At 51.8% G+C, this 27,417-nt stretch overlaps 1 protein-coding gene across 1 annotated transcript in view; it reads right to left on the bottom strand.

Moving 5' to 3' along the window:
* Positions 1-1,184: 1,184 nt before the first annotated feature.
* Iqgap3 (IQ motif containing GTPase activating protein 3) overlaps positions 1,185-27,417 on the bottom strand; it is an 83,873-nt gene continuing 57,640 nt past the window's right edge. Inside the window, exons 14-38 of the mRNA XM_036190233.1 lie at positions 26,420-26,541; positions 26,183-26,346; positions 24,338-24,428; positions 23,308-23,475; positions 23,080-23,219; positions 22,827-22,997; positions 22,342-22,425; positions 22,139-22,210; positions 21,981-22,050; positions 18,931-19,139; positions 16,756-16,908; positions 16,231-16,394; positions 15,509-15,733; positions 14,631-14,771; positions 12,176-12,260; positions 11,727-11,959; positions 11,311-11,443; positions 11,102-11,204; positions 10,468-10,594; positions 9,169-9,256; positions 8,247-8,459; positions 7,523-7,689; positions 7,158-7,259; positions 6,634-6,742; positions 1,185-3,701 (exon numbers count right to left, since the gene is read on the bottom strand). Of these exons, the coding sequence (XP_036046126.1) occupies positions 3,588-3,701; positions 6,634-6,742; positions 7,158-7,259; positions 7,523-7,689; positions 8,247-8,459; positions 9,169-9,256; positions 10,468-10,594; positions 11,102-11,204; positions 11,311-11,443; positions 11,727-11,959; positions 12,176-12,260; positions 14,631-14,771; positions 15,509-15,733; positions 16,231-16,394; positions 16,756-16,908; positions 18,931-19,139; positions 21,981-22,050; positions 22,139-22,210; positions 22,342-22,425; positions 22,827-22,997; positions 23,080-23,219; positions 23,308-23,475; positions 24,338-24,428; positions 26,183-26,346; positions 26,420-26,541 (3,448 nt within the window). The 3' untranslated portion in view covers positions 1,185-3,587. The remainder of the gene's footprint in view (positions 3,702-6,633; positions 6,743-7,157; positions 7,260-7,522; positions 7,690-8,246; positions 8,460-9,168; positions 9,257-10,467; positions 10,595-11,101; positions 11,205-11,310; positions 11,444-11,726; positions 11,960-12,175; positions 12,261-14,630; positions 14,772-15,508; positions 15,734-16,230; positions 16,395-16,755; positions 16,909-18,930; positions 19,140-21,980; positions 22,051-22,138; positions 22,211-22,341; positions 22,426-22,826; positions 22,998-23,079; positions 23,220-23,307; positions 23,476-24,337; positions 24,429-26,182; positions 26,347-26,419; positions 26,542-27,417) is intronic.

Genomic DNA, 27,417 nt, shown 5'->3' with positions numbered 1-27,417 from the left:
ACCTTTCAGGTGGTCTTGGCTGATCAAACCTGATGTATCTTAATCTGGAACAAACCCATAGCCTCTGGTTTTCTGTGGAAACAAAAGCAGAGACTCTTTTCCAAAGCAATATATCCTTATATCCAAATTTTGAAGTCAAGCTATCTTTAAAATTTACATATTTGTTTAACTCAACAGCTTTTATGATCAAATCTTTTTCTGTAGTTAAAAATCCCAAAGACAACATAAACCAGATTCTCTGTGTAATATCCATCTTTGTAAGATTGAAACACCACTGTGGCTGCTGGCTCCGCCCACCTCAGCTTCCCAACATGGCAGTGGTACAGTTTACGGCCAGCTTTGGGTCTGGAGCCATGTGTACCATCAACTCTCAGAAGCAGTTCTATCAAAGCAGTGCATAGCCCAGAAACTTTTTTTTTTTTTTTAACTAGCAAAGGCTAAATCCACCACGCAGCAGAGTACAGTGTCTCTTGTAGATTCCTCATTCCCGCCACACTGCAGGTCAGACGCACACGCCAGGAACCCGCCACAGTAGCTCAAACCTGTAGGCTGCCGCTAACTTGAGAGAGACAACTAGGAAGCTGTTTTTAGCTCTGTTTTAGAATCTTTTTTTCTCAGGTTTTAGGTGGAAATTCTTGCCAACACATTGGGCGCCATTTGTAGTTAGAGTTTTCCTGCCTGGCCCAGTCAGGACAAATCTCTCTTACCCACCAGTCCCACAGTCGCTCAGACCCAACCAAGAAAGCACACAGAGACTTACATTGTTTAGAAACTGTATGGCCGTGGCAGGCTGCTTGTTATCTACTTATTCTCTCTTAAATTAACCCATTTCTGTTAGTCTATACTTTGCCACATGGCTTGTGGCTTACCAGTGTCTTTACATGTTGCTTCTCATGGCGGCGGCTGGCGGTGTCCCCCTCCGCCCTTCTACTTCCCAGAATTCTCTTCTCTCTTGTCCCGCCTATACTTCCTGCCTGGCCACTGGCCAATCAGAATTTTATTTACACAGAGCGATATCCACAGCAAGGGTAGCTTTGCACTTGGTATGTAGTTAACACAAACTTTTGATTCTCCTGCTTGCCTAGCAAGCACAAGGCCCTGGGTTCGGTCCTCAGTTCCAGAAGATAAAAAGAAAAAAATTTTTTAAAAAGAATATTGAAAACATGTATTTTCATGTATGTTTCAAAAGTCTTCCATAAGTATTAATGTCAGCATTATTTGAACACCTGGTTTTATGCAGTGCAGGGAATCAAACCCAGAGCTTTGTGTTTCCTAGGCAGGCTCCCTACTGAGCCCATGCCCAGTCTGTTTTCTTCTAGAGTTTCTTTCTTTCTTTATTCATTTAGATTTCATGAACCTTTGAGTGAATCCCCCCACCCCAACACTGGGGTGGCTAAGGCAGGAAGACCACAAGTTCAAGGCCAGTATCTGCATATGGTATAAGACAGGGGCCATTTTTAGAAAAGTGTGAATTTCTGGTTTTTCTCAGGACCACCTACTGAAGTCACCCACCTTTCCCCATTAGTGCTGAGGATTCAGCCCAAGACCTTGGGTATAGTAGACAATGCCCCTCTGAGTTACGTCCTTAGCCACTGGGGCTTGAATGTGGTGTGTAGCCAGGGCTGACTTTGAATATACTGCCTCTACTGTCCTGTGCTGAGATGCCTGGATTAGAATACTTTTTCTGCTTGCTAGCACTTTATATTTAAATTTCTGATATTCCCACCCAGAGGCTCAGCCCCTGTATCTCAAATTGGGCCTTGGAAGTTGGAAAGGACATTGATTAACTTGAGTTTATTAGGGATTGTTACCAGGTGAAGGAGTGTGGGGTGAGTGACATGTCTCAAGGACAGATGCAAGGGACTGCCCTGATGGAGTCCTGTGATGACCTTTACAGCTTAGCTACTGTGACATTTCTCCATGTGGTATGTGTGGCTGAGCTTGTGACTGTGTGTGTGTGTGTGCACGCACACACACACAAGCTCACTGGTCCTGCAGCAGGATAACATCAGAGCAACTTGGTGAGTGTGAGATTTTTAATGACTGTGCATGCATAGAAACTAGGATCCTGGTATATGTCACTGTCACCCAGCAGCACTTGAAGTTTTTACTGTGACATGTTAAGGGGGAAGAGGCTCTGAGTGAGATTGAATGTGACAGCAAGACAGATACTGAGTGACAGAATGGGATGGAGTAGAAGCAGGCAGGCCGTGCCAGGAAAATGTGGGGGCCCAAGAGATGCTGTGGAATGTCAGGCAGGTGTCTGCTGTCCCCCTCCCCCATTGCTTCCTGAAAGCAGAGACGCTTTCTCCATGGCAAGGGGACTTGTGGCTCAGATGTTATGTCCAGGCTTAGGCACAGCACCAGTGGGAGCTGTGTAAATGGGTGGATGGAGTCTGGACTGGGCTCGTCTCAGCCTGAGCTGCTAGAGTAGCCAATGGAAACAGAATCAACCTAAGCATTTTTCCTTCTCTCTGTCCCCCAGGGTGAGAAGAAAGAAATGCCACATCCTCCACTTGTACAAGCCTGGGCAGGCAGGCATAATGGGCATGTGCCCACGGCAGGTAGAAGGCTGCCGAGGGATACACCCCCAAGTTCTCTGAAACTGCACCCCGGAACTTGAGGGCTGTACCACAGGAGATGACACAGGGGTTAACAGATGTGGGTTAACAGCTGGCTTTATTGAGAGGAAGTTTAGAGGGCAGAAAGGGCAAGAAGCTGGAAAGTGTGGGGTGGACAGAGAGTGGCCAAGGCAGGCCTGCAGATCTATGGGAACCACCTGGAAGTCAGCTCTGAGGTGACAAGATGGTAAGACTGCCTTTGTCCTGCAGAAAGCCGAGACAATGAGCTCTCCCCTGCAGCCAGGAGCCTCCCTGCTCAAACCCCAAGAGACTTGAATATAAGGGAGAAGAAAATGGAATGGACATTAGCCTGGAGGTGGAAAGGAGAACTCTGAGTTCAAAAGTCAGAATTAAAACCATGATTAAGGCTACACAACAATCAGGCTAGAATAAATACCCCACTGACACATACATATAAGAAACAGACCATAAATGAAGGAATGAGATTTGAGGTGTGCATCTAGCTGCCATGAAAGACACCAGCAAATGCTGCACTCGAGTCAGAGATGTGAAGAGGAGAGCTTGTGGGGAGCACAGCACAGAGGCCCTGGGCTGTACGGACAGCAATGCCCAGGGCTATTAACGGGAGGCAGGGCACACAGCCTGACCCTGGCTTGGGAAGTCTGTGGAAAGGAAGGGAGACAGGTTGTTCGGCAGTGCTGCAGGGACTTGAAATACTGGGATGAGCACTCAAAGGCTTTTCCAGGCTTCTGGGTCACAGAAAAGGGGCCAGATGTGTGGGAAAAGCCACACAGCTGGACCTGGAAGCAAGGCCCACTTCACCTGGGTAGAAACACTAGTGTTTGTAGCCAAGCAGGACAAGTCCTCTTGGGCAGGAAGGGTGGAGAACCGTGAGTCACGAGCAGGCCTGAGCCTGGTCTGCAGGAGCACAGCAGGTTAATGTTAGGGCCTAGCAGCAGCCTGTCAGCTAAGAGGCCGGGCCAGGCAGCGCCACCGCTGCCGCCATCACTTCCGAAGGAACTTCTTGTTGAGGAGGAAGATGAGGAGGTTGACATTGACTTTGGCTTTGTTAAAGAGCTTCATGACAGCCACACCCTCATACTGCAGCTGCAGGAGGTCCTAGGAGGGAAGGGACAGGGAGGGGGTATGAGCTTCTGGGAGTGGCCCAGCCAGCCTATGAAACATTGTCGTGAAGCTGTGCAGCTGCCAGGAGCACTGGCCACTGGGGCAGGCCGTGGAAAGAAAGCCCACTCTGCAAATGAGAAAAACAGGCCCACTGACTTGACCAAATGCCAAGCCAAGGGAGCCAGGACTTGAAACCAGGTTTCTCGTTCACAGGGCAAACAACAGAGATCTGTACTGAGAATCACTGCTCTGAATCAGGTTGTGCTGGCACACACCTGTAACTCCAGCTCATGGGACAATGAGGCAAGGGGATAGTGACAAATCCCTGGCCAGCCTGGGCTATAGAATAGGACCCTTTCTCAGAAACAAACAGGCAGAAAAACAATAACAAGGTCTGGACAGATGGCTCCTGGTGAAGAGCACCTGCTGCTCTTGTAGAGAATCTAGGTTTGATCCCGGCAGCCACATCCAGGTGGCTCACAACCATCTGTAACTCTAGTTCCAGGGGATCCAACACCCTCTTCTGGCCTTCCTGGGCATCTGAATGAGTGTGCACACACATATATACAAATAAAAAATAAAATAAATCTTAAAAAAAAAAAAAAAAAAAGAGCCAAGCAGTAAACAGGGCTGGGCATGGTAGCACATGACTTTGTTGTTGTTTTGTTTTTCGAGACAGGGTTTCTCTGTAGCTTTGGAGCCTGTCCTGGACCCGGCGGTAGTATATGACTTTAATTCTAGCACTTGTGAGGCAGAGAAGGCAAAGCTCTGTGTATTTGAGGCTAGCCTGAGCTACAGAGTGAAACCCCATCTAAAAAAAAATAAATAAATAAAGCTAAAACCAAGCAATGGTGGCGCATGCCTTTGGTTCCAGCACTCAGGAAGCAGAGGCAGGTGGTTATCTGAGAGTTCGAGGCCAGCCTGGTCTACAGAGCGCAGAGCGATATCCAGAACAGCCAGGACTACACAAAGAAACTTTGTCTCCCCCCCCCCCCCCCCCGCCAACAAGAAAGCTAAATAAATAAATAATAAGATAAAACCACTGATTCACTGGATGTGGTGGCACAAACCTGTAAGCCAGGAAGCTGAGACAGGAAGGTTGCTTTGAGTTTAAGACCAGCCTGACCTACAGAGGGAGATTTTACCTCAACAAACAAACAAACAAACAAACAACAAAATATGGACTGGAAAGATAGCTCAGGAATCAAGAGTACTTGCTGTTCAGCCGTGAGGAGCAAAGTTCAGATCCCAGCACCCATGTCCCACAAGTGCCTATAACTCCAGCTGCAAGGGATCCATCTGATCCCTCTTCTGGACTCTGCACACACACAGGTGTAGACACTCCTCCTCCCACAAATCAATCAAATACACTTTTAAAAAAATAAGGGGGGGCTAAGGGTGTGGCTCAGCAGAGAAAGCGCATGCTGAGTGAGGACCTGAGTTTGGATCTTCAGCACCCGTGGAGGTGTGTGCTATATAAATAACCCTGGCACGGGAGGGCCGAGACAGGTAGACCCCAGAGGCTCACTGGCTAGCCATTGTACTCAAAACGGTGACCTAGCAGGCTCCAGGTTCAGGACCCTGCCTCTTTAAAAAAAATGGTAGAGGAAGACTCCAAATGTCAACATCTGGTTTCCACATGTGCATGTGAGTACACCTCCACACATGCAGCCCCAAACCCCCTGATAACAGCAACAGAAAACAGGGCTGGATATAATACAGTTGGCAAAATGCTTGTCAAGGACCTAATTTGGGTTCCCAGAACCCATGTAAAAATAATAATTTCTTTAAAATACGGGATTGGGGCTGTAGCTCAGTTGGAGTAGTACTTGCCTAAACTGTGTGAAGCCCTGGTACCCCAGAAGTCAGGTGCTGTAGTGCACACTGTAATCCTAGCATTTGGGAGGAAGCAAGATAAAGACAGTCATAAATTGAAGGTCACCCTCAGCAGCGAAGGCCATTCTAGGCTACAGGAGACATTTCAAATAAAAATGAAATCACTGCTTCCCTGAGCATTAGCTAGGACTGAGGTCAGCTTCTTTACCTTTTCGCCTCAGAGCCTATAAAACGGATAAACACTGCAGAGTGGCTAGGGATTAAACAAGGCAGTGCAGAGAGCTGCCGCCTAATAAACGCCTGGGGGGGCGCGGCAGTCGGGGCGCGGCAGTGGGGGGTGGGTATTCTGTTTTTCAGTGTTGGGATTTGACCTAGGGCAAGTACTCTACCACTGAGATGTATTCCCAGCTCTCTTTTTAATTTAATTTAATTTTTTTTTTTTGAGACAGGTTTTCTCTGTGTAGACCAGGCTGGCCTCGAACTCACAGAGATCTGCCTGGCTCTGCCTTGCTAGGATTAAAGGCGTGCGCTGCCGTCGCCTCTGCCTGGCTTCTCTCTTTAATCTTTCACTTGCACCTTTATTTTGACAGATTCTCATGATGTAGTACTGGCTGGCCTGGAACTCACCTGCCTCTGCTTCCCAGAACTGGGATTAAAAGAGTGTACCACCATCCCAGCTTTAATTTTTGTTTTGAAACAATGTCTTATTAAATTCCCCAGGTTGCTCTTAAACTCTGTAGTTCAAGTTTGGCCTTAAAATGAAAAACATTTTTTTGTTTTAGATTTATTTACTTAATTATATTTGTGTATGTGTGTGTGTGTGTGTGTGTGTGTGTGTGTGTGTGTGTGTATGGTCACGCACACCACAGTACATGTGCAGATGTCAGAGGACAACCTGCAGGACTCAGTTCTCTACCTCCACCATGTGGGTGGACCTTAGGGATCAAAAGGCAAGTCACAGGCTTTTGTGGTAAGTGGTATCATGAGCTGAGCCATTGCCAGCCCTGGGCTTTGAACTTTTGGTCCCTCTGCCTCCAGCCTCTTAGGTGCTTGGATTACAGACCTCCAGTAGGGGCTGTAAGCATCTCACCTGGTAGTGGAGTTGAAACTGCTCCATGTTCACACCCAGGAACTTGGCATTTACGGCAAACCTCCCTGCCTCATCCCCAGGGGTGATGTCAAAGATGACGTTCCTGAAGCTGTAAGGAACAGGAGTGAACACAGGGCTCCTCTTTTTAGAGCCCCACCCCCACTCCTGTAGATGCTCATGGTCGTGTGCATCACTGACAGTCCCGGCTTCTCCTTGTGCCCCATTCCTGGGGGTCCTGCTCTCTGTCTTCTCCTGGTTTGAATTCCATCTATTTAATCTCTTCTTACTTGCCTGGCCCTCCCAAGCTGGCCTCACCTCCAGGAAGCTTTCCCGGTATCCTTCCCAGTGCTAGAACATGTCTACTACCCTCCCCTCTGCTTGAAGATGTCCCATCTCCCCACCTTTTTTCCAGCAAGCAACACCTCCTTCCTTCCAACCCGGTTCCCTGCTCAGAGCTTCATCCCAGCCTTGTCCCTCCCAGGAGACAGGAAGGGTCTGACATTCTGCCCCCCAAAGACACATACTGAGAGACAGGGAGATCTTCAATTTCCACCAAGACGCCCTTTTCCAGGAGCTGGGCGGCTGTGTAATGAAGACACGGCTGCTTCTTCCCCTTCCCAGAACTCCTGTTTAAAAGAAGGCCCCAGACAGTTTGTCCGATAAACTCTCAATACTGGCTGCCAGCTCTTGGTGGCTGGCAGGAAGATGCCAGGCCCCGAGGAGCCTCTCTGCTGTGGAAGGTGAGGAGGGAGCCACCAACACCAGAGTTAGCAGCAGGCAGTGCTGTATTGGGGGTGATTCCTAGCAGGGTTGGGAGACAGCAGGACCAAGGTGGACAGAGAGTGGTGGTGAGGGAGCCAGGGGTTCGGGTGGGGTTCACAACGCCTACTTGGCTTTGGGGGCCAGGTGGTCGAGGCAGGCCTGGATGTACTGGTTGTAGTAGTCGCCCTGTTCCTCATAGAAGGTGGTTTTTGCATCCAGGCCCTGCAGTGTGGCCCGGAGTCTCAGTATCTCTGCCTTCCGCCGCTGCCGGTGCCTGCGCTGGTTGCAGATGTCCTGCAGATGGGGGTGCAGAAGCAGGTCAGCAGCCTTCCCTAAGTCCTAGAACACCCCCCTAGCTCTCAGTGAAGACGTCTGAGAAAACAGGAAGAGGGCCTGGGGCCGGAGTGGCTTGGGGTAGCATATTCCATTCCTAGTACCAGGAACGCTGTTTACCGGAGACAATCCAAGGACACCACACCTAACACCCAGGGCACAAACTCAGCGCTTCTTCCCAGGCCTACCATATCTGTTTGTTGCTGGTTTTTTTTTTTTGTTTTTTTTTTTGAGACAGGGTATCTCTACGTAGCAACCCTGGCTGTCCTGGAACCCAAGTGCTGGAAAATTAAGGCATGTGCTACTACGTCTGGCTAAGGCTACTGTGCTTTAGTGGAAGAGAGCTTGGAGAAAATCTGCCCACTTAACCTTAGGACCATTCCTTGAAAAAGAACCCTGGGCCTTCCACAAATTGGTGGCAATTTGAGGTTGGCACCCCCCAGGGAAAAGTCTGCCTTTGTAATGCCAGCACAGTGGCTTTGCATTTGGCCACATGTAGTCCTGGCCTGGGTTATCACCTTGGCCAGCTCATCCACCAGTCCCTGATAGCAGTCACTGGCCCTGACCAGCCCAAGGCCCTGTAGCCGACGCAAGTTCCGCAGGACACGTCGCTGCTTCTCTGCCAGTGGCAGGAGGGAGTGTGACATCATCGAGTGGTGTCGTCCAAGTGACTCTGGTTTCTGGGTGTCACACGCCTGACGCCAACACATCAGCCGATGATGGGCCTCTTCCTGGGGAGGGCGAGTGGGCAGAGACGCTGAGGAGGTCCCAGGCCCTACCATCCTACTGCAAACCAGGACAAACCCCAGAGCTTGGGGGTCCTGTGCACACTCCTGTGTGCTGTCAGAAAAGGTGCCACCTTCCCAGCCTAGCTTCTGGGGGTGGGGGCAGGTGGAGATCACACAGGCGATGACACACGGAAGTGCCTTGTGGATCACAGGTGGCCCCAAAGGACACATACTTTTCCCTGGGGGGACCAAGGAGTCTCTGGCTGCTGACAGCCTCCCAAACCCACCGTGGCATCCTATGGGCATGAGGTGTGTGTGGGGCTTGCCTAGCTGCTTTGGGACACGCCTCTGCATGTCATTGCCACCTTTACTCAGGGGACTCCTGGCTTTGCCCTTATTCCAGACCCAACAAGGAACCCACCTGTCATCCTTTCTTGCCTCCAGACCCTCCAACATGCCCTGTCTCCAGAGCAATTCCTTTATGTGGTTCTCAGAACAGACTGCCCCTCAGCACTGTCCTAACCCCAGCATGTGGAGGGCAGGAAGAGAGCGGCTGTCTAGGCTTTCCCCTCAGCCTGTGGCCTCTGGGGTCAAGGTCAGAGGCTTGGCTTTATGAGCCCCGGGGCCTCTGCAGCAGGCTGAGAGGAACAGGCAGTGCTGAGGGAGAGGGGGGATACAGACTCAGCTGTTACGGGCTGTCCTGGGTACTCACCTGCTCTCTGGGAGCAGAGAAGGACAGGATCTCCTCAAGGGAATCCCCAGGGTGGAACTGGATGAGGTCAGCCAGCATCTGTTTGGTGCTACAAGGGAGGACAGGGTGAGGCTCAGGAAGGGTCCAGACATGTGGCCAAAGAACTAAGGGGAAGTGGATCCTGCCCCTGGGCTGTTAGGGATGCCCAAGCTGAAATGTGAGAAGCTCCAGGGGAGGTGCTAGAATACCTTCGGTCAAGCTGGCCTCCTCTGATCCTTCAGCCCAAGTATTCACCTCCTCCTGCTAGCCCCCATGACTGATTCTCCAGGCACCTGACCCCTCCTCTGGGTAGCTTTCTGCTTATGTTACCCACTCTAAGACCTTTGCTGAGGGAACAGGCGCCTCACTGACAGTGTATGAATGAGCGGAGGAGCTGCCTAGGGGATGGTGCCGCCGGCGCCGCCGGTGCCGCTAACTGGCCCAGGTGACCAGCCCGGCCCTGTGTGGTCTTCCTGACTGGTTTTTGCAGAAGTGTGAAGAGTGAGTCCCTGGCCTGGGTTGGTAAGATGGTTGTTGTAAAGGCCCTTGCTATGCAAGCCTGTTGAGCTGAGTTCCGCCCCCAGAACTCATGTGAAGATGGAACTCTTTAGAAAGAACTGATTCCACAAAGCTGTCCTGAACTCCATACATGTGTCATGACATGTGCTCCCCCATTCATGCACATACATAACAACAATAAATAAATTAGAGAAAGAAGTTTCAGCTTTTCTTCTGACCATCATTAGAGCAGGCCTGACAATCTGGTCCCACCTCCCACGGGCTGTGGACTTTGGGCTGTGGACTTTAGAGGAGACTTCCATCTGAGCCTCCTCCTCTCCTGGAGTAGCCTGAGCCCAAGGTGAAACGCTAACCTAAAAAGCCTTTGGTCAAGCCACGCACGGTGGCTCACGTCTGTAATCTCAGCTAAGACAGGAGAATTACCTGGAGTTTGAGGCCAGCCTGGACTACAGAGCAAATCTAGGCCTCGGGAGGCTACAATGGGAGATCCTGACAAAAAGGTAAATAAACCAAAGCACTGGGGCAACAGCACAATCCGCAAACCTCTGCTGCCCCAGGATCCCGATCATCCCTGTGCCTCCAGCTGTGCCTCCAAAAGATGACGGATGCCATTCTCAGTGAGACCAATGTGACTGGGCTTCAGGGAGAACTTTGAGAGGAACGGGGTGGGTAGGGCAATGAGAAGGTCTGATGGCCATCTCTGAGTGGGACCACTGTATAGGCAGCAGGGATACTGAGCCCTGGGAGAGCCCCCACACCCACCTCAGAAGCAGGCTTTGGTTGCTGGTGTGGTCAGTATCTGCCTCCAGCCCTTCGAACTTGTTGGTGAGGGTCAGGGACACTTCGAGCCTGCTCAGATCCAATTGCCCATCTGTGCCTATGTTCTCACCTGAGATGGGGTAAGAGATGAGTGGGACAGGCCCACGAAGATGGGGGTCACAGCACAAGTGGTCCTCTGCAAACATCTTTCAGGAAGCCCTCCCACAGCCAAGGGACCACACCATGCCCCCAACCTTGACACCCATGGAAGGACTTGAGTTACTACTACTGGGATTCTGTATGATCTCAACCTGGGTGCCAGCTGGGCCTTGCAGTTTAGGGGTCCTGGCACCCCGCCGACACTGCCCTCCCACTGCCAGAGCTCTAGAGCTAGACATCTAGACCTAGCAGGACCCCAGAGGCCCTCTCCCGCCGCATCTCTTGTGTATGACTGCACTGGTCATTGTCATAGTTTGGTCCCCTCAAGCATCAATATCTGTGCACTGTCCACACAAGGCCACAAGGCTGTGTCCATCAGAGTCACAGAGAACGACAGAGGGGTCCCCCGTGATGAACTGCCTGTCGACAGTCATCCTCGAAAGGCCTAGCTGGCTCCACATGCCAACAAGGCACACACCGATGAGGTCAGAGATGGTGGGTGGCTCCCCAAGGTCCTCTAGGAGCTGGTGCAGAGGGTCTTGGTGATCCGGGGCCAGTTGGTCTTGGTGTTCCAGCAAGAGCTATGGATGGTAGACGGAAAGAGGTGCAGGGTTGGACCGGGCCTGGCTCTGGGGGTCAGGGATCTTCTCGGACTGTCAGCCTAGCCCTCCAGTGCTGACCCCTTACCTTGTGCGTGCTGATCAGCTCCCCTACAGTGATGTACACCACAGGTTTGGCCACAGCTACCATATCGGAGTACTCATCTATGGCGAAGCGCTCCTCTGGCTCTGGTACCCGGCAGGCTCTGTAGATGAACTTCCTATCCCAGAGAGAGGGTAAGTCAGAGTGGACCAGGACTAGCCCACTAGTCCATCTCCTGCTCGTCTCAGTCCCTGCCCTGCTTTTATCTGGTCCTCCCTCTGTCTCCGTGTGCCATCCAAAAATAGCTTTTGATGGTCTTCTCTGTCCCCTGGGAGGCCCCCAGGCTCCCTATTCCCTGTACCTCTGGGTTTTTCTCCCTCAGACTCTAGAGAGGAGAGCAGGATGTGAACCATGAGGAGTGGAGAGTGGGTCAGGGAGGGCCAGGGTGCCAGGGCTGAGACCTGAATTTGAGGTGCATGTCCTCCAGGTAGGCATTCAGGACTCGAAGGTGTTGGCTCTCCCCGGAGAGGACCTTGCCGGCGGCAGCATGCTGAAGGAGTTGAGCCACAGCCCCGAGGGCATGGCGCTGTGGGGCGGCCATCGGGCTGCCTGCTGCCATGGCCACAATGTCGAAGGCGTCAGGGGCTACCACAGCTGGGTTCAGGAAGCGGTAGTACAGGAGGTTCCCAACCACCTGAGTGCAGAGGAGAACCTTCCAGAAAGTTCTAGAAGCCACCTTGTCAGCCATAGCTCCACAGTCCACAGTGGTAGGCCAGGCTCTGTTCACAGGACAGGACCCACTTCTTTCTTTGGATGTTTATAGCATAGATTGTCATCCTGTCTGTCTGGGCATCACCAACAAAATTGGGCAAAGGAGGGTCTTGGAGGTGGTAGGGGACACCACACTTGCCTTATAGACTTCACTCTCCGTGGCACTGGGGAACTTCTTCTCCAGGGTTGTCTTCAGGACTTTGGCCATATACCGCATCCCATACCTCAGGAACAAAACAGGCACATGTGGCCCTTCCCGTCCCTGTCCCGTCTCCCGGTATGAGAGCCTGGCTGCCTCTCCCCGTCTCAGCCACACCAGGACAGAGCCCACACATTCCCTCTTCTTCCTGGTGCTCCCTGCTGCGGGCCTCACCCCTGGGCCTTTGCCCGTCCCCATCCTGGTGTCTAGAGCAGGTTCAGGGCCCTGCTGGCCCCTTGAAGCTCTCCCTGTCTCCAACGCCTCATTTCTGAGACAGGGTCTTGCAGTGCAGTGCAGTGAGTACATGCATGCCTCAAACTCAGGATCTCAACCTCTGCCTTCCAAGTGCCTCTGCTACAGTTGTGTGCCAGCACATCCAGCTCAGGACCCTTTCCTCTGAGGCCCTCTTGCTCCTCACAGACCACCTCCGCTTATCGTAGTCCCACCTTCTCTACAGACACACGTTCTTCTGTCTCTTGGGTACCTGACGGCCCAGGAGGCTCCAGGGTAGCCAACTTTGCCAGCTCCCGGAGGTCCTGAGTAGCGTGTCTGGGCTGGGGCAGGGCCTGCCTGTCTGCCTGCCTACCAGAGACCCACTCTCAGCCATTTCTTTCCCATCTATAAATCTGTCCTGGTAAAAATAAAAGCTATTTCCGCAGGGTGGGAGAGATGGCTCAGCAGTTAAGAGCACCGACTGCTCTTCCAGAGGTCCTGAGTTCAATTCCCAGCAACCACATGGTGGCTCACAACCATCTGTAATGAGATCTGGTGCCCTCTTCTGGCCTGCAAGGACACATGCAGGCAGAATACTGTATACATAATAAATAAATAAATCTTAAAAAAAAAAAAAAAAAAAAAAAAAGCTATTTCCACTACCAGCGGCCTGCAGATTTATCACTCACTGTGTATCTCCTTCTTAGACATCAGACAATCTTCTCTTACTCCCAGTAGCCAAGCCTCAGTCCAGCTCTCCAGTTTGGGGTTGTTTCCCCTTTGGTTCTCAGCTGCCCTCAGCGCTGAGAACGGAGGCTGGTGGCTGGATGCTGGATCTAGAGGACACCTACATTCTCACATTTTCATTAGACAAGGTTTGTTTGTTTGTTTGTTTTGTTTCGAGACAAGGTTTCTCTGTGTAGCCCTGGCTGTCCTGGAACTCACTGGATAGACCAGGCTGGCCTTGACCTCAGAGATCTACCCACCTCTCCCTCCGGAGTGCTGGGATTAAAGGCGTGTGCCACCACCACCTGGCTTCAGATAGTTTTCAACAAAACATTTATTCAAGGACTTTTGTTTGCTTGTTTGTTGTGATACAGGGTCTCAATAGGCTGGACTCAAACTGAGAAGTATAAGGCTTGTTTATAGTTCTGACCACCTGCCTCTACCTCCAAGTTAGTGGCCAGTTAACAAAGTTAAAAATCTTTCTTAAGAAAGAAGAAAACTGGGGGCTGAAGAGCTGGATCAGTGGTTATATGTGGCTGCTCTTACAGAGAAAGATTCCCATTGCCCACAAGGCAGATCACAACCATCTGAGTCCTGCCTTAGGGGATCCATTGTCCTTTTCTGGTCTCTGAGGCCATCCGGCACAAACACAGTGCACAGATATGCATGCAAAACACCATACACGTTTAAAAAAAATCTTTACAATAAAAAAGGGCCAAGCCAGGAGATTGTGGCACACACCTTTAATCCCAGCACTCAGGAGGCAGAGGCAGGTGAGGCTCTGAGTTTGAGGCCAGCCTGGTCTACAGAAGTGAGTTTCAGGACAACCAGGGCTACACAGAGAAACCCTGTGCCCCAAAATCCAAGATAGACAGACAGATAGATAGATAGAAAGGAAGGAAGGAAGGAAGGAAGGAAGGAAGGAAGGAAGGAAGGATGAATTAAAAAGGGCCAGGCATGGTGGTGCATCCCTTTAATCCCAGCGTTGGGGAGGCTGAAACAGGTGGATCTCTGTGAGTTTGAGTCAGCTTGGACTACAGAGCAAGTTCCAGGACAGCCAGGGCTATGTAGAGAGACCCTGTCTAAAAAAAAAAGAAAGAAGAAGCAAGCAAGCATGGGAGGAAGAGGAAGGACCGTAATTACGAAGTACTGTAGTCTAAAACATAATATTACCCGTTTTTGGCTTTGTGGGCCAAAGAGCCCTGTCCTTTCTTCACTTGCTCTCAGACAATAGTATTTGTCACCACTCTGGGTTTCTCTTTGACCAGTGACCAGCCACACAGACCCGCCTGTAGCATCCCAGCTCAGTTCCCTGGCAAGGGCTGCAACACATCTGACCACGACCTACCGGCACCTCTGTCTCCTCCTCGCTATCCCTCCCCTCAGAGGTCACTTGTTCTGCTCTCCCCTTCCAGACTGGCCTAGCCCTGGGGGGGGGGGGGGCAGGGACACCTACGGGATGTGATCCACGGATGAATTGATGGCGACAAAGAACTTGTCAGTCATGGCGAGGAGATTGCGTAGGGAGATGTCCAGCCGTCTCTGGACTTCAGCGTGGCTCAAAGCCTGCTCAACAGTGACGTCGTAGGGGAGACAGCTGTGGGCAGAGAGAGATGGTAAAGCTGGTGTCCTCTTTATTGTCTCCTTCCCACACTTCCCGCCAGCTCCTCTCAAACTATACGTTCTCCCACTGCGACGCTTGAGACACGCCCACACACCAAGAGAGGCTTGAGACACACCAGGGCACCAAGAGAGGCTTGAGACACACCAGGGCACCAAGAGAGGCTTGAGACACACCAGGGCACCAAGAGAGGCCTGAGACACACCAGGGCACCAAGAGAGGCCTGAGACACACCAGGGCACCAAGAGAGGATTGAGACACACCAGGGCACCAAGAGGAAGGGCCAGAGAAAAGGGCAGAACCTGAAGGACTGCAGAGGTGAACACACATGGAGTGGGGGGATGGGGGTAAGACTACAGCAATGGCCATACGGTGGTGGGGGATGGAGGACGGGGGAGGACTGCAGCCGTGAGGACACACAGGGGAGGAGGACTGCAGCCGTGAGGACACACAGGGCAGGACTGCAGCCGTGAGGATACTCGGGGTGGGGGGGGGGGGGGGGGGGGACTCAGGAGCCACAGAGCAGCTGGAAAAGTGCAGGGAGACATGCCAGGCTCAAAAGGAGATAACAAGGTGCTACCATGAAATCATCCTTGGCAGCTGGGGTGAGAGAAAGCCAGGGCCTGTGTCGTCTCTGCATAAGTCCTGTGTATGTCCCCTTCTAACACACCCAGGCTTCTGATCAAAGCATGTGCTCCCCACTGCTGGCTCACCTGCGCTGCCCGGTCTGGGCCTCCTCCTGGTTGATCCAGCTCTTATAGATGTGGACAGGATCTGTGTGGACGCTGACTGCCCTGTCTTCCAGCACATCCTGGACAACCTTACCCAGGATCTCCTGCAGAGCGCTCTGTCCCCGCTCATTGCGATAGAACCTCACCACCAGCCTCACCACTGTCGGGTTGCCTGTCACCACATCCTGGGGCCGTTCCACCTTTGACCTGTGGGCAATAGGTTACTGGCCTCCTACTTTAAGGAGGATGTAGCTGTCTTTCCTTCTCCAGAGTTTTGTCTTTTCAAGCCTACTCTAGTATCTAAGGGAGGTCCCTGTCTGGGTGTCGTCCTGCTAGGCCAGCCCACACCCTTCCACCATGCTGTTCCAGAGCTGTCTTACATTCCTCCTATAAGCTGAAGAGAAGAATGGCCTTCTGATGCCATTTTTTTTTTTTAAGGATTTATTTATTGTGTACACAGTGTTCTGTCTGCATATACACCTACAAGCCAGAAGAGGGCACCAGATCTCATTACAGATGGTTGTGAGCCACCATGTGGTGGCTGGAGATTGAACTCAGGACCTCTGGAAGAATACCCAGTGCTCTTAACCCCTGAGGCATCTCTCCAGTCCAACCTGATGCCATTCTAAGGTGTATACAGCTGCCATCTCTGATGGATCCACCCTCCCTATCCCCACCCCTGCTCCTGAGTCAGGAGAACCTACTTGATTTCCTCCTGGAGTGCCGTCTTGAAGAGCTGGAGTAGAAGGTATGCCTCCCGGCGGTTGGAGGCATAGTTGTACAGACTGAAAATCACAGCCTCCATGAACTTGGTGGTTCTGTTCTGAGGCATCTGAAAAATCAGCTTGGCCAGATAGATGGGCTGAGTCTGCGAACAATCGGGGAGACAGGGGACTGGGAACGGTCTTGGAGAACTAGCGATCAGATCAGTTACAAAGGTTTTCCTGACATGGAGAAAATATCACCCTCCCAGGGCACTGGAAATATTCCATACAAATGGGGAGAAGTAGGCTGTCCCTGGGGACGGCATGACCCAGGGCATGGAGCAGGGCAAAGAGAAGGCCTCAAGTTCAGGAGGTGATGGAGACTTCTTGGCTTTTTAAGTTGTTTTTTTGTTCCATATCCTCCCCCACCCCCCCACCCCCCCGCCAGTGTTGTGTGTACAAGGAAGGCAATCTACCTTCTGCGCTGCACCTCACCAAGGCCTCACCTCGGCGAGGCCTGCTCACCTGCAGTAAGTAGAAAAGGTGCTGGTAGGCTTCCAGCTTCTGCCGTTTCTCTCTGCTCAGGGACTTTAATCCCTTCTGTTTGTCCAGGATCATCAGGTCTGACAGTTGCTCCTTATTCTTCTTCGTCAGCTTCTTGCAGTGGGATACTACCTCCTGGATGCAGAAGCAAGGGCAAACAGACCAGTCCAGACTGGTACCAACCATGAGGTGTATGGTCCAGACTCAGTCTGGAAGAAGCAGGGCTCACGAGAGGAGCGAGCCCTACAACTCCATCTGGCACCTCTGCTTTCATATGTGGAGAGGGCAACGTTGGTGCCTGTCCTGGATCTCGCTCTGTAGACCAGGCTTGACTCCAACTCACAGAGATCCACCTGCCTCTGCCTCCCGAGTGCTGGGATTTTTTTTTTTTTTTTAGGTTGAGGATTGAACCCAGGGCCTTGCGCTTGCTAGACAAGCACTCTGCCACTGAGCTAAATCTCCAACCACCCTCAACAGTAATTTTAAAAGGACATTTGTCCTTAAATTATCTAAAGAATTCGGCATCCCACTTTCATGCTACTAGATTATGTAATGTCCGATTAAGTTATATAGCCACATTGACACCCACAACTTCCAGAAACCTGTCAGGGCACATAGCTGAGACTCAGTAAGTATACAGTAAAAGTGAACCAATGGGAGCCAAAGTTCAAGAGTTTTCTGTAAGTCGCTCACAGGGTTTGGAGACCAGCGAGGAGCAGTGTGTATTTCTGCAACCAAGTAGTCAACTGAGCGCTCCATCTGCCTACCTCAATGGCCGGGCATGTGCTCGGCTGCCCTCAGACCCTGGGTTCCTGCCAACTGAGTCTCAGCCCTTTTTTTTTGTACTGAATGTTTATTAAAAAAGTTAGCATATTTCTATAGTGAGTAATCTGATTTAACTAAGAATTTTTAAAATTACACTCATGATATTCATTAATTACACTCATGATATTAATTACATTTGTGGTATTCATTGATTACACTCACAGTATTCATTCAATAACTACATTTATGATATTCATTAATTACATTAATTGTATTGATTTATTACATTCATGATATTATGTCCTGATACTACTGTCCATTTGTGGGGCTTTTCTATCACACAAAACAGAAATTCTGTACTTAGGAAATCTTTGCTCTATATTCCCTTCTTCTCCATCTTAAGGTAACATCTAATCTTCCTGTCTCTATGAATTTGTATATTCTATATATTTCATGTAATACAATTCTATAGTATATATATATATATATATATATATATATATATATATATATATATGCTATATACATAATAAATCTTTAAATTAAAAAAAAAAGAACCCGGGTTCAATTCCCAGCAACCACTTGGAAGCTCAACACTGACTGTAACTCCAAGATATCTGACATCTTTATACAAACATATATGCAGGCAAAACACCAATGCACATAAAAACAAAAAAAAAAAACAAAAACAAAAGCAAAAAAAAAACCCCAACAACAAAAACAAATGTAGGGTACTGCAGGGTGGCAGTGGTTGGATTTCTCTCTCTCTCTTTCTCTTTCTCTCTCTCTCTCTCTTTCTTTCTTCCTTTCTTTCTTGGTTTTTCGAGACAGGGGTTCTCTGTGTAGTTTTGCGCCTTTCCTGGATCTCACTCTGTAGCCCAGGCTGGCCTCAACTCACAGAGATCCACCTGCCTCTGCCTCCCGAGTGCTGGGATTAAAGGCATGCGCCACCACTGCCTGGCTTGCTAATATTTCTTACTGACGAATGTACAATCTTGGGGGTGGAGACACCACAGCATCATTGGCCTGCTACTCCTTATCTGAATGTAATTTATAGAGCTTTCATATCTGTCTCTGCATTCTCTCTGTGTGTGTAGGGGGGGGGGGGGCGGCAGTGATTCTAACTCCTTATTCCAGCGAGCTAAAGAGGAAACAGACTTCAAGGCTAACTGATCACCTACAGCCCCTTTGATAGAAGTCAGCAGAGCCAGTCACTCCCATCCTCCCCACAGGCTCTGCACGACACACATCCAATGATCACAAGGGCACGGGGACCTGAGCCAGGTGGGACCTGACACATTTGGGAAGGACCGCATTACCAGTTGAAGAGCGGTAAGGACTCTCTCTCAGGAGCAGCTGGACTGGGAAAGAGGTGGCCTGGGGGCCTCTCACCTGCAGGGTGATCCGGTTCTTGACCAGCAGGCCAATCTTGATGTCCATGAGGTTGAGGTCCTGCTCCAGGCGCTGATTAGTCCGGATCTTCCTGACCACATCTTCCTGGAGCTTCAGCAGCTCTGCTTCAGCTGAGTAGTCCTCCTGACTCTGGTTCAAGAGGTGGGCGAACTTGCGGACCACACAGAGGGGAGGGTGGCGTGCGTGCACTGCCGGGAAGGGAGATGTTGATCAGGGGCTATCTGTCATAAAGCCTCTTGGCCAGTACCTGCCCCACGAGGATCCCCTGTGCCCGATCCCAGCCTCCTCTAACCGCCAGGTCTGTCTCTGGGCTCGTCTCCCACCTAGGACACAGCTGTCCCTCTCTGTCCCTCATGCACCCCACATGTGGGCCTCCCCAGTGACTTCCCCCACCAAAACCAGGTCCCCCTGCACTTTTTTCATGCTCTTCGAAGGCATCCTCATTCTATCTCGCCCATTCCTCTTCCTGCTGGGCTGACCTGCTCCTCATGCCATGTCAGACACAGCCCTGACAGCTTTGTGTAGCATTTGTGTGGAGTGTCCACGGCTGGGATGGGGCATAGGTAGCTAAGGTGGTCACTTTATAATGGAGAGGTCAGAAAAAACAAAACCCCCCAAAGAAGCCTCTGAGCTGAGCTTCATGGAAACAAGACAAGACATGTAATACCGAGACAGGCAGGGTTCCTGTGTCTTGTTGCTGGCTTGGTACTGCTATGCAGCCCAGCCAGGATACCGCCCCCCCCCCCCCCTTCCCAAGTGCTGGCTTACAGGCAGGTGCCACCAGGCCCCAGTCTGAGTGTTTTTGTTTTGATCTTATTTTATGTGTATGGGTATGCATATATGTCTGTGCACTATGCAAAAGCCAAAAGGCATCAGATCCCTTGGGACTGGAGCTACAAGAAAACATGAGTTCTCTTGAAGAGCAGCTAGTACTCTTAATCACTGAGCCATCTCTCCAGCCCCAAACCTAAGTGGTTTGTTTTTTGTTTGTTTGTTTGTTTGTTTTAAGTCAATGGGTCAAACACTATAGAATCCAGCTTACCGGTGAGCTTCCAAAGGCAGAGAGAGGGCAGGTAACTTGGCCTGGGTTACTCAGCTGGTTAATGACTGAAACAGTCAGATTTGGAGGCTAAACAAATCTAGACCCTGTGGCTAGGGGGAATCTAGTTAGGGGTCTCGGCAGATGATGGCTGTTGCTTTGAGAGGGGCAAGCATGAGGGATCTTGGGGAAACAAAAGTGGCCCCTACTCCTACAGGACAGCAAAGAAACACTGCCAGAGTTGGTGGCCCCACCTACGACCTGGTGAGAGGTGAGAAAGGGCAACAGCAGAGGTCAGGAGAAGCTCAAAGTGCCCTGTGGCTGCAGTAGGGCACAATGAGGGCAAGCTTGCTTTTTGTAAATTTGACACAAGCTAGAGCCATGCAAGAAGAAGGAACCTCAACTGAGAAGACGCCCCGCCAGACTGGCCTGTAGGGAAGTCCGTGGGCGTTTTCTTGACTAATGACTGATGTGGAAGGCTCCCATCTACTGTGGGCAGGTGGTCCTGGGGTATATAAGTAACCAAGTGAGCAAGCCAGTAAGGAGCACTCCTCCATGGCGTCTGCTTTAGTTCCCACCTCCAGAATCCTGCCTCAGGTTCCTACCATGATTTCTCTCAATGCTGGACTGTGGCATGGAAGTGTAAGCCGAAATAAACCCTTTCCTCCCAAGTTGCCTTTGGTGATGGTGTTTATGATAGCCATAGGAACCTAATACAAGGTGTGAGAGTTCCGGGCATCGAGGGCAGAGGGGCTGGAGGGTGCTGTGGCTGGACCTCAGGCAATGGGAGCCACAAGGGGTTAGTGGAAGAGACAAGAAACAGAACTGCTCAGCTGGACAGCCCACTCCAATCGGCACCGAGGAGCAGGACCTCAAACCAATGGACACCAAGACCAGCCAATGAGAATCGGCTTAGACTCGGGATTAGTAGATTACAATGGCCGCAGAAATGATGGCAGGTGACAGTGTCTCTGATGGGAAGGAATCCTCAACACAGAAGCCACCAAGCCACACAGGAAGTGGCCGATTCTGGGGGCCGAGGAAGTCGGAGGAGGCACTGGAAGAATACTTCCCCCAGAAACACTAAGAACCGAAGGGAAGGAAGAAAGATAAAGGGCAGGCAGAGCAGTGAGCTCAGGGTCACAGAAGGGCGGATGGTCGGAGGGAGGGAGGGAAGGAGGGAGGAGAGCAGCCTGTGCTGACTGCCAGAGGCCACTGGCCAGAGGAGGGCTAAGTAGTGGGAAACTGCTCCAGGAATCCAGAGTAGATGAACATGGAGATGGACCAGTGTGCTAATTCCCACACAAGGCTGGGACTCCAGACTTGCAGGACAAGGACTAGACGGGGAAAGGACTCTACTGGAAAGTTCTTGCTGCACACACATAAGGACCTGTAATCTCAGGCTGGGAGGTGGAGACAGGAGGATCCTGGGTGCTTTCTGGCCATCAGGCCTACTCAATCAGTAAGCTCCAGAGTCAGCGAGACCCTGTCTCAAAAGATAAAGTGGGGAGCAATAGAGGAAGACACCTGACATTAATCTCTGGCTTACACACACACACACACACACACACACACACACACAGACGCACGCACGCACGCACGCACGCACGCACCCCTCCTTAAGATTTTACATGTGTGCCCAACTATAGAAAACAGAGGGCAGAAGCTGGTGACCCTCTGCTGCTCCAGCAGAAAGATGGCCAGGCCTGTGTGCCTATGCTACAGAGGCCAAGAGGTGGGAGTTCAAGGCAAACAGCACAGCTGGAAGCTCGGGGAGGGAAAAGAACCTACCACAGGGGGATGGAAATGCTAGGCCTGCTCAGAAAGCACCTGGTTAGAGGGGTCTTGCCTATGACAAAACTATCTGGTACTGGGAGGAGGGGGCTCTGCACACCTCAGACAACTTGTGACAGCCTTGCCCTTGCCTGCATCCCCCAGAGGGATCCCCCTGGACCTGTCTGGCTCCAGGTCTCCATCTCCTCCAGCATACCTAACATCCTGTAGTCGTCACGGGCTTTCCTGGCTCGGAAAAATGCTTGGATCTTCACAACAGAGTCAACCTACCATGGACACAAGAGAAGAGGGTGGCTGTCCTAGTCACTTTGTTCTGATCTGTGAGTAAAGACGGGAGGGGGGGGCAGCACTCACATTCTTCTGGAAGTATCGAAGGCGCCTGAGGTATTGCCTCCGGGCTGCCCACATTCGGGCCCAGGCCTGGATCTGAGAGAAAAGACAAGAGACCCACCCTCAGAGCCTCGCTGATGCAATCAAGTCCAGGGTGAGGGAAGGGAAGACAGAAGTGCTCTCAGGATCCCTCAAGAGGAAGGAACCATCTTGACCGCGATCATTACCTTGATTATCGCAGCCAGGTTTGCTTTAAAGAACTGCAGCCACTCCTGGTAAGTCTTCCGTTGTCTGTGACCCCGCCAGTGAGCCTGCCAAGCAGAAGAGGGACGACTCCTTCACTCTCCCCCGATGGTGACCACGGTGCCAATAACTGGTGCTCATGTCCTGCTTTTCTGTACAGAAACACTCTAGACATTGACTTACTGAACTGTCCTTGCCACCTTGTAATGTAGTACTGCCATTCCCATTTTTGGCGGGGAGAAGGGAGTAAACTGAGGCACGAAAAAAAAGAATAGCTTACAAGGCCACATGGCTAACAGGTCAGGGAGTTGGGCTTCTAACCACAGCAGTCTGGCTACAGAGTCCACACCTTTCATCGCTATTGCTCAGAGGTCCAAGAATCATCCCAACCCCACCCAGGGGAAGGGAAGGAGGGGGACACCCTGTGTTTCCAATCTTCTCAGGCATGGGGAAAAGCCAAGGCTGCCACCTGAATCTTGATGATGGCTGGGAGCAAGGTCCTGAGGCAGTGGGAACGCTCAGCAAACTTCTGGCGGACAAGGAAGCCCCGGAGGCGGGCCTGAAGCTGGATGATGAAGCCAACATTGGCCTTCCAGAGCAGCTGGCGGTCACGGGCGGCAGTGACCTTGGTGATGACCGCCTGTGGAGACAGGAGTCCTTTGGTGTGTAGAAGCCTCTCCCCACGACGCACCATCCCCGACCCTGGCAGGAACCCTGCCAACCTGGATCTCCTCCCAGGTTAGATGGGAGGTACTGAGGTGGCAGCTGGGAGGATGCGCCCAAGTGCCCTGGAAGGTCTGCAGATGGAAGTAGTAGGCCGTGCCGTCCTTCATGTCGTGTTGGACCCAGAAGGCTGTGTCCCCTGAGTAGAAACTCAAGTCAGCCAGGAGGGCTCAAAGGAGGCCAGAGGCAGCCTAGAGGAAGGTTGTCGGTCGGGCCAGGGCCCTTACCAGGACGGCGCTTCTTCGCCACCGCTTCTTCCAGAGCCCGCTGGTAGCTGTTGGCACAGTCGGGAACTATCCCTCGGAGAGCCACGTTGGGGTTCCTCAACACCCGCTCTGTCTGGGCTGCCTTGCCCTCCTTGATGGCCTGATTGATGGCAGCCACGCCCAGGGCTACTGATGGGCATCAGGAGAGAAAACTCAGTGCTCTGGAGTCCCTCCCGTGAGCCCTGCCCTGTCCAGTGGGGTCGGATTCAGGAGACACACAGCTGCCATGGCTGCTGGAGGGCACGGGGAGTGTCAAGGGTGGCGCAGCTGTACTCGGGAAGCAGCAGCAGGCAGCTGCACTGAGGAGAAGAGGGGGCAGTTAGGACGGGCTCCTGTGGGAGCTAAGTTCTAAACTCTTGAGTACTGCCTGTCCAGCTGTGTGCCAGGAAATCTACCCTATGGTCAAAGAACCCTCCTGCTCCAGTTCTGTCCTGCCCCGCTGTGCTTACTGGTTTTGGTCAACTTGCCATGAATCTAGACATATCTGGGCAGAGGGAATCTTAGTTGAGAAAATGCTCCCACTGGGCTGGCCTATGGGCAAGCCTGTAGGGCATCTTCTTCTTCTTCTTTTTTTTTTTTTTTTTGAGCTGAGGACTGAACCCAGGGCCTAGTGCTTGCTAGGCAAGCACTCTACCACTGAGCTAAATCCCCAACCCATAGGGCATCTTCTTGATTAATGATTGATGTGGAAATCCACGGTGGACCGTGTTACCTGTGGGCTGCTGGTCCTGGGGTATGTAAGAAAACAAACTGAACAAGCCATGAGGAGCAAGCCAGTAAGCAGCACTCCTCCATGCCCTTGGCTTTGGTTTGTCTTGAATTCCTGCCCTGACTTCCTTTGATGATGGACTGTGGAATTGTAAAAATAAACCCCAGGGTGCTCTCAGCCTCGGTGTTATCCAGCAATAGAAAGCCAGCAAAGCTGCTTCCTATGGCTAAAGTGAGGCAGGGGTGGGGCTCCACTCTGCCCTGCCAGTGCCCAGCTGTTTACTTCTCTGGGCTGTGCTTGTGTCATCATTGGCTCTGGCCACTCCCTGGCGGATCTCCTCCAGCCACAGTACAGCCTCAGGATCTCCTGTCACCTGGCAAATTAAAAAGGAAGATGAAAAAACATGAGATCCCAAACTGCTATCTCCAGGCTCCTACAAGCCCAGCAGGGAACTAAAGTAGAGGAGATACCAGACATGGCTGGGAAGGCTCCCTTCTCCCTCCCCTGTGGAGTCATGACCCCCATGGCCCCTCATCTGGCTGCCAGGCTCAGAGGCTCTTTTCTTACCCTGCTTTCAGAATCAGCATAGGCTCAGCATGGCCTCTGGGCTCTGGGCAGCCTTAGCTTCCACGCCCTCGGTACTCAGCACCTTCTGAAAGCTCTATTGCTTGTCTTTGTGCCTCAGCCACGCCTGGGGACACCTACCCTGCAGCCCTCCCCATCTCCCTCTACCTCAGTTCACAGCCCTTAGCCAGATCTCTGACTCTGTGGCTCCTGGCTACACATTTCTTGTCACCAAAAAGTAGTAGGAAGACTGTGTGCACAGGTCAAGGAAGCCTGTGTTTGCTGTGGTCAGTCTGAACCTAACCCAACTCAATGTGCTCTTCTCCTCATCAGAAATGGACTCTGAGCTGGGCGGTGGTGGCGCATGCCTTTAATCCCAGCTCTCGGGAGGCAGAGGCAGGTGGATCTCTGTGAGTTCGAGGCCAGCCTGGTCTACAGAGCTAGTCCAGGACAGGCTCCAAAAAGCTACAGAGAAACGGTCTCAAAAAAAAAAAAAAAAAAGGAAATAAATGGACTCTGTAAACCAGCATTTTATGGAGCACTGTGTCAGCTGCCTGCCTGCCTGCCTGTCTTTTCTTTCTAACAGGGTCTGTAGGCCAAGCCAGCCTCACACTCACTGCAGGTGTGAGCTATTAGGTATTGTTCCTAGGACTTTTCATGTGAATTAATTTAAAAAAAATTATTTATTATGTATACAGTGTTCTGCCTGCAGGCCAGAAGAGGGCACCAGATCCCATTACAGACGGTTGTGAGCCATCATGTGGTTGCTGGGAATTGAACTCAGGACCTCTGGAAGAGCAGTCGGTGCTCTTAACCTCTGAGCCATCCATCCCTCCAGCCCGTGAATTGATTTTTTCAAAGGACTTTATTTTTAGTTAGGTGTATATGTATGTATCTGTGTGGAGGTGTGTACATGGGAATGAAGTGTCCTGAAGAGGGGATCCGATCCCCTGTATCTGGGGTTGTGAGCCACCCGAGGCGGGTGCTGGGAACTGAACTCAGACCCTCTGGAACAGCATCAAGCCCTCTTAACCTCTGAGCCATCTCTCCAGCCTCAGGAATCAGTACCTGTGTGTGAGGCGCATCAAGCAACCCCGGGCAGAGTGAAGACTCAGAGTGCTGGCTAGCACTCCGGCGGCCATGGTACCTGACTCAACCCCCACAGCTGTGAGGGAAGCTCGTTCCTGTCACGGGTTTGCGGGGGGAAAAGGCAGCACAGGGAGGCTCGGCCCAGGGTGTGTCAGTTCGAACCCCCTGCTCCACTGTTAGCTCACGCCGCACGGGGTACAAGGGCGGAACATGTAGAGCTTTACAGATAAGGACACACACCCCAGGGATACTGAGGGATTGCTCAAGATCGGGTGATCATTGGGGATCAGAGTGGGGACTCCAGTCTTTTCCCCCACTGTCCTGGAATGAAGTCCGCACTTTCCCGTGACAGTCAGATCCTGCCTGTGCCTCACCTGGTTCAGTCTGTATCCGCGAGGCTGAAACAGTCTCAGAGCCCACGCCGGCAGTGCCCTTACTGTGGTGTCTAACCCGGCCATCTATCCCTAACCTTACCTTGGCTTTCTTCCTCTTGGCTGCCGTGAGGAGGAGATGATACCGAGGTGCGACATGGAGGCTGACGTCTTCCAGGCCAGCTGCTGGAAGCAGCAGGGCAGACAGAGTTTTTTCAGGACAGCCCTGGTCCAGAGCCTCGTTGATGAGGCTGATGGCGAGGACCTCTGAGGAAGACAACTAGGTGAGCAGCAGCCCCAGACTCCAGACGGAGGGCAAAGCGGTCTGAGGGGGACTCACGATCCGTTTCCTCCTGGACCTGTGCGTTGACCTGGCACACGGCGGCCTGCAGGTCGTTCCAGCTCAGGAAGCCTCTGCCCAGTCCTCGAAGCTGCTGTACCTTCACCAGGGCATCGAAGTAACTAGCAGCAGAGAAGAGCGGTGTGAACAGCGATGTGGGTGGTGTGGGAGCAGCCACAAGCGGAGAAGCTTTGAGTAGGCTCCTCCCCGGGCCACCTTAATTTCCATGGGGGCTTCTCCCTTTGCAGGCTGTTGAGCCCCCTGTGTGGAACGTGGAGTTCTTCAAGCTTCAGCCCTCTTCTCCCTCTGTGCCCTCACCCCAGATCTCGGCCATTCGCCAGGCCTTTCATGACTTACACTAACGAATCCCAAAAGCATACTTACATCCCTCATAGGCCTCAGGGACTGCTGAGGCTGTCTCCCTGAATGCCAGACAGGGTCTCAAACACACCAGCTCATATCTGAACTCCCCATCCCCTCCGCCTATCTTTGTGCCTCGGCCTGTCCCTTCTGGATAAACATCTGTTGATTCATCTCCCCCTTGTTCCCTCTGCCACCGAGTCCCATCAATTCTGCTTTCAGAACACATTCACATTGCTGCCGCCTTCTCACTCCCTCTACTTCCCCCTTGGTCTAGCAGCGCTCCTAAAAGGCATCCCCACTGCTCTGCCCTGGCCCGGGCCCCATGGTGGAGTCTCAGCACACAGCCAGAATGATCTTGGTAAGCAGGTCTGATGGGCTCCTTCCTTGCTGAACGCCCCCTAGCTTCCTTCCATGCTTTAGGACATGGGCTCGTCTCTGCTAGCCCACTCCCTTCCCATGTCACTCACTCCATTTGGCCACTCTGACTTCCTGGTAGTCTTCATTTTTAGTTTTTTGAAACTTTGGGAAGTTAAACCAGAGCCTCAGACATGTCACACAAGCACTCTACCACTGAGCTCTTCCTAAGCTCTTCCTGATGTTCTGTGAGTGCGTCAAGGATACTCTCCTGTCCTGAC

Source organism: Onychomys torridus, chromosome 6, assembly GCF_903995425.1.
Source record: "Onychomys torridus chromosome 6, mOncTor1.1, whole genome shotgun sequence".
NCBI classification, from domain to species: Eukaryota; Metazoa; Chordata; class Mammalia; order Rodentia; family Cricetidae; genus Onychomys; species Onychomys torridus.
Note: the sequence above shows the minus strand (reverse complement) of the source record. Positions and strands in the feature narration are given on the sequence as shown.